This window comes from Glandiceps talaboti, chromosome 14 (assembly GCF_964340395.1).
Source record: "Glandiceps talaboti chromosome 14, keGlaTala1.1, whole genome shotgun sequence".
Lineage (NCBI taxonomy): Eukaryota > Metazoa > Hemichordata > Enteropneusta > Spengelidae > Glandiceps > Glandiceps talaboti.
In genome coordinates this window covers 16,087,829-16,094,693 of record NC_135562.1, presented here as the reverse complement: position 1 = coordinate 16,094,693, position 6,865 = coordinate 16,087,829, and the positions used below count along the sequence as shown (strand labels likewise).

General features: G+C 38.4%; 1 protein-coding gene across 1 annotated transcript; it reads left to right on the top strand.

Annotated features, from left to right (window-relative positions):
* The first annotated feature begins 5,270 nt into the window (after positions 1–5,270).
* On the top strand, positions 5,271–6,071 carry LOC144445332 (uncharacterized). Its single transcript, XM_078134871.1, has one exon. The coding sequence runs from the start codon at positions 5,271–5,273 to the stop codon at positions 6,069–6,071; it is 801 nt and encodes a 266-aa protein (XP_077990997.1).
* The last annotated feature ends 794 nt before the right edge of the window (positions 6,072–6,865 follow it).

Below are 6,865 nucleotides of genomic sequence, written 5' to 3'. Positions count from 1 at the left end.
TACATATGCTATTTCACACGGTTTTTTTTTCTAATAGGAAAACATCTCCTTCTGAGATGTCTTAGTCCGTCACTGCAATATTTACGAGTTCTAGTTCGAGTTGAATTCCCACCATTGTAACATAATCATTAAAAGTTTCCTTTCGAAAAGTTATCGAGTCATCGATTTCTCACTCACCCAGCGGCGTTGTTATTTTTTTCTTCTCAAAGGTTGTCAATTATTCTTCATAAAGTTTAAATTTGTCTCAGTTACGCGCACAATGGTCCTTCTAGTCCAAGGCCGGTTCTTCCACCAATGTAACAAATAGTGGGGGGGGGGGGGGGTAACCTCTTCTGTTTAGGTAACCCTCCTCCATGTTACTCTCTCTCTCCACTCTGTACACGGGATCGACTTGGACTTTTAGGGAATTAGCTAAGACTACACACAATGTTCATGGTTAACCTGGATCATTTGGAAGTGGCCACGGAGCAGATCGAAGCTCCTGACCTCGGACCGTCTCTTCCAAAGACTGAATCCATCATTTTATTATTCCATCAAATTCTTAGAAACATAAAATATACAATACTCAAATGATTGGGTGATAAAGTAATCAGCACCATAAATGACTAAAACGGAAGTATTGCCGTCGCCTTAATTCAATGCAAATGATATTGGCAAATATGAAAACTAGCCAAACAATGTGATCACGTCATTGTTCTTCCAGCTGTCTGTAATTAGTTATTAGTTGACACTGTTGATCTTATAATAACTTAATGTTGTCTTCTTACACAAGAATACTATTCGCGAAATGCAAACATTTGTTCTAAGTATTAATTCATGACAGCTGAGAGTTCACGGTGACCTCGCAAAACATCAAAACTTAGCGAATATTAAAAAGTTGTATTCTGTCATCCGTAACACTGGTAATTCTAGAAAGACACTATGGTTTACCTCAGACCACAGTGGCCTGAGGATGTACAGACTTGTTGAAGGTCTAAAGTAAATAATGTGCATATCGTACTTATTTAGCTTATGGCACTTTTCTCACAAACTTGATTGTATTGGTTTAACAATTATCTAAACCTGAATGGGTTTATTGTTTGCTTGGCGCTTGTCTATTTTTCGTTTTATTGTCATTTACACACAGCAGGACTGAAGTACACGTCATTTAGTTTACGGACTGTCCTCATATCCCATTGCTCCTAACCGCTCTATGCCGCATTCTGTTTTTCAATTTTGTTGCGATAGAGATCTTGAATACTCGGTGATTGCAGACGGTCTATTTTTTGATTGGGGAACTCAAAGCTAACATAAAACATAAGGTGGGTTTTTTTCTTATTGATTTCAACATGCATGCCTTGTAATTGTTAATGTTTGATAAAATAAATGCCATTTGTTGTCACAACGACGGAACGTCAATTATCAGTTAGGTAAACAGTGAGACAAACTAAAAAAAAGTATGATTTCAAATGTTGTTGGAGGTATACACTGTCAAAGATATCATTACATTCACGGTCTCTGACAGGGATGTTTCGCGACCTCGGACACCAAGGCAAGTTTTATGAATGAAATCTATCTATACAATCAATTTAGTGGAACTACTTAATAAAGGTGACCCATTCACTTGCCCCGTCCGCTGATGTACTTCCGGAGTATGTACCTATATAGTCACAGACAAGGAAGTGCTAGATCCTTGGTCACGGTTACTGTCAGTAGAAGACAGAACTTGGCTATTTACAGCTTGCGATGAAATCCGAGAAACAGCTGTGTGATGTAGATGTGAAATTCTATCCATATCACAGAGCTTTTGGCCCAAATATCCAATTTTCTCGATATCATTCGACTTGAAGAGTTCTCTACTACAAATACAGCTAGAAATGATATTCAGTTTATGAGGATGGTAAGATACAACAATGAATGTTACATGTACTTTGGAAATCAAGTTTTCAGCAACGTAAGATACATATTAAATGTATTGTTCTCAAATGTCGTATCTTGCACATGTGGATGATAGTGTAGATTGTCGACAGTCGTTCGTGCCTTTTTTGCTACGTTTCATATCAAAGTCGTCGCCTCGCTCCGTAGCACTGAAGACACAAACTGTGAGTGCCGAAGGACACGTTCAGAAATATCTCAACAACTTTCAGTCTCATGGACCAAGTAATTTGTGAGATATAAGTTTTTGAACAAAATTAATATTTTTTACACCTTTTTTGCATATCACTCATGACATCATTGTATCCTTAATATTTCTTCATCTATACATCCCTAGATGCATTCCCATTAAATTCCAGCCCAATCTACTCAGTAGTTTAGGAATTATTGATTTTTGACCAAAAATACACATTTTAGCCCTTATTTGTAATCACTGATGGAACCATCATATCATGAACAATTCTTAGTAAAAACACCTCGAAGAATGTTTCACCCAAATTTCAGCCCAATCTGCCCAAAATCACATTTTTGACCCGAATCACAAACCGGTGGTAAGATCATTTTGATTTGAACAATCTGCCAACACCCAAGCCGTAATGGACCCACCAAATATCATGGCAATCGGTTCAGCGATTTTTGATTTTAAGTTGTTTACACACACACACACACACACACACACACACACACACACACACACAGACAGACAGACAGACAGACAGACAGACAGCAGGCAGGCCGACCGACCGACAGACAGGCAGGCAGACAGACAGACACACACACACACACACACACACACACACACACACACACAGACACACGCCGGGCGATACCTATAGCGCTACTGAACCTTAGTTCAATTGTGCTAAAAATGAGTCTGACATTCGTAGGATCAGGAATAAAGTATTGAATGATGTATATCTAATGTGAAAGTCTTCAACTGTCAAATTTTGAAACAAGCTAGTTGACAGTTTTGATTACAGTGTAACCATTGAGACCAGATGTTTAGTATGTTTATGATAAGAATACCTCTGAAATCTACCTTATACAATCAATTTAGTCTGACAAGTTACACAAGGGGATTCGTTCACTTGCCGTCCGCCACTGTATTACCATGTACTGAGCATGACCATGGACAGTCATCTCCCCAATTCTGTTTAATGCTTTGGCCATAAAAATGTCGCCTACGTTAGTATTCCCATGCTCTGTCCTTGTCTGGTGGTCTGAGCTCTGACTGTGATCACATACGGAATTATCGACTTATTTTTAATCCCTCAAAACCGGGCCCGTCAATACGTCGATTTCGGTACCTTATATAGTGTAGTGAATGGTATATGAGACTATGTATGTAGCACTATACGGTACAGCACAAAGGAAAATCACGAATACCGGGGAGGTGGTACCAGTGGCCAGCAGTTCTGGGCGTGGTGCGCGGCCATTATTGCTAACCCCAGACCCTATTTTAGACCCACTTTGACTAAAAATCAATATCCCAATTTATACCATTACAGTGTTTTTAGAAGACAAAATTTTAAACCACTATTTTGTACATGCAATAGTTTGCAAAGGGGTGGATTTCAAAAATGTAGTTTTCACTCTTGTATTTCCCACATGGAGAATGGCAATATAATGCAGTTATATGATTTGGTGCATGAAGGACAATAAACCACGTTGTGCGTGGACCCCATTTTAGACCCTTCAACTCGAAAAGAAACAGACCCCATTCTCGACCAAAGTGCTAGAAAATGCACCCCAAGTGGAGGCACGTACACAAATTATATCAGTTGAGACGGGTCCCTCTCATGACAAAACGACAACTCTTAATGCGAAACGAATTGTCTGCCCCATGTAGATACTACATGAATATATTAACATCAACAATAAAATTACGAAAAATCGCTGACTTTAATTTGTTGATTCCCATTCATCTTTAGGCACAGAATGCGATTTTGAAGCACTGCAAAGTCAGGTTCTCCACTTCTAGCTCCTAAATGATACGATTTACGTTTGCCTCGAATCGGTCTTTGAATAACCCAGCGCAAGTTACACATGATTTCATTGAATGAGCTTACTTGTGGATAAACGATCCCCTACGAATTGTATGTATCCTATGTGTCTACTTGACTTGTCTACGAACTCTGTTTTCAATGCTGTGTAATTGTAGACCGATTGACAATGGTAATTGTTTGTATTTGAGTTGGATAATGTTTAAAAGTTTTAAAGGAACCAATTCGTGTATATCTTACTATGTTGCAACTAAAATTAAAGAGAGAGAGAGACAGACCACAATTGACGGTCGTACTATTGAATTACAAATGTATATATCCATGTCAGCTATGTAGCGAGATTTGTGAAACTTTTGTATAATCGAAATTCATAGGCAAGGACCTTCACTATCCTTGGCTATCAAATTCGCACCAGTAGCTGATGGTGGCATATAGCGGTATGTAATTGAAATCTAGTGCATGATTCAGCAGGCTGCAACACCACCTTCAATCACACCACTCGAAAAACAATGTAGCCTTTTCATATTTAAAATAGAAAAATAGGCTTCCATGGTAAATTGAAAGTGCGGCAAGATGAAACAGTTGTTACGTCGTAGTTAAATAACACGTACATGCTAATCGATTTTAATTTGAGACTTGTCCTGTCTGATCTCATTTCATGTAAGGTATTTGTGTCAGAGTTCTTACAACTGCAGACATCAGACCGTGGATGAACGGAACCTGAACTACAAACAGGGAAAGTAAACAAATGAAATGGATTAATACCACACATGGCTCAGCATGTTGGAACAGCAGATACTTGTATTACATGTACACACCATGGTTTAATAGGAAAAGTTTATTGGCCTCTTTATATGTACATTAAATGCCAGGGGAAGTGGAAATTTGTTTGTGGATGTGAACTACTATGTACAGTAACCATTAAACTGTTCTTATCACCATGATAGAATGTAATACAAGTAATTGTACTTCCAACATGCTGTGCCAAGTGTTATTAATCCAATTCAGTTGTTTACTTTACCTGTTTGTAACATGTTCCGTCTGTCCACGGTCTGATGTCGGCAGTTGTATTATTCATTTTAGCCATACAAACCATGTGGCCAATGGATCAAAGGTAAGCCTAGTACTTTCTACCAAACTCTGTCGGCCAAGCACAGTCACTTTTGAGGATTATAGAGGGCGGTACACAAGGAACAACATCACTATGTACATGGCTCCCCAAAAGTTTGCCTAAATACTGCCTATTTTTGCGATTAGTGGACCATTGTCATGCCTTCAAAGTGTTCTCATTGCAAGACCAAGAGAGCAGTAGTCTCGAGTGGCGATGATTTGATGTTATGCCGCTCCTGCAACATGAAAAGATCTACAACCCTACAACTCCAAGAAAGTAATGCTAACATGGCGGCTGACGATGACGTGTCAACAGGTAACAAAGGTGACGTTACATTGGTATTAGTAATGGAAAAACTGGAATACATCAGTCAAGAGATCTCTAGTCTGAAACATGGCCAAACAACCTTGACGACGTCAATGGATTTCATTAACGAAAAGTTCGAGAATCTGCTTTATCGCATTTCTGAACTTGAGGAAACGAACAAAAATCTCGAAAAAACAAATACCGAGTTACGTAATCGTATCACTACCTTGGAAATAGATGCAAATCAACAAAACCAGTATTCGCGCCGAAATAACTTGGAAATTAGTGGAATACCTGAGCGCGAAAATGAAAATACAGATGACATAACATTATCTGTTTTACGAAACATCAATCCTGGAATCAGTATAGATGACATCGATGTTACGCATCGCATCGGCAAAGTCCAAAGCCCTACTCTACCTCACACTGCTCGACACAGACCGATAATTGTAGCATTCACCAACCGAAGAAGTCGGAACGCTATCTATGACCAGCGCCGCAAGATAAAAGACATATCGACGGAAAATCTTGGCTACTCTACAAAGAACAATATCTATATAAATGAGAATTTATGTCCTGCTGCAAGACAACTTCAAGGTAAAGTCAACAATGCAAGGAAGAAGTCGGGATATCGATATCTGTGGACTCACAATGGCCGAATTTACATCAAGAGAGACCAGCAAGCTCGATCTATTACAATCTCAAATGAAGCTGATATTGCTAAGTATTGTACTTAATTAGTTATTGAGGCAAATGTAACATTTTTCTTATGAACAGTGACCAAACCTATATAGATAATCTTTTTGTTATCAATAACCATTCATTAGAACCGACAATATTTAACCAGAATTTCTATTCAAATCTCAAAACCTCTTTCTCTGTGTCACATTGCAATGCTCGCTCACTTTCTAATAGCATAGACGATGTTGCTCTTTTGTATAACCATTGTATGGAAAACTCTTTCAAAGTTATCGGTATTTCCGAAACTTGGAAAATTGACAATTCCAGTCTACTTAATTTACCAAACTATTCTCTCGAGCTAGTGTCGAGAAACTTTGGCCGAGGTGGTGGAGTTGGTGCATACATCCACTCCTCCCTCAACTATAAGATTTTGCAATATAATGTTATGCACACAGAATCCTTATGGTTTGAAATTTGTGGTAGTAAAAATCGCATTGTCGTTGGTGTTTTATACCGTAAACCGGGTACAAATATTTCAGAGTTCGAAAATAGTCTTTTTGATGTTCTTTGTAATGTAAAACTTGATAAGAAATATTGTATTCTCATGGGAGATTTCAATATCGATGTTGCCAAGCCAGATAATAATGCCAGAAATTTCGTATCTAGAATGCAGTGTCTTCATCTTGAACAGTTAATCTCAGTGCCAACCAGAATCACAAATACCTCGAAATCAACAATTGACCACATTTATACAAATATATGCTCCTGTCAGATTGACGCAGGTACAATCATTGCTGATATCTCTGATCATTTCCCGGTCTTCTCCATTTTTGATAATTTTAATATACAT

Coding starts and splice junctions, on each gene's coding strand:
- LOC144445332 (XM_078134871.1), top strand. CDS start 5,271: ATGAAAAGATCTACAACCCTACAACTCCAAGAAAGTAATGCTAACATG.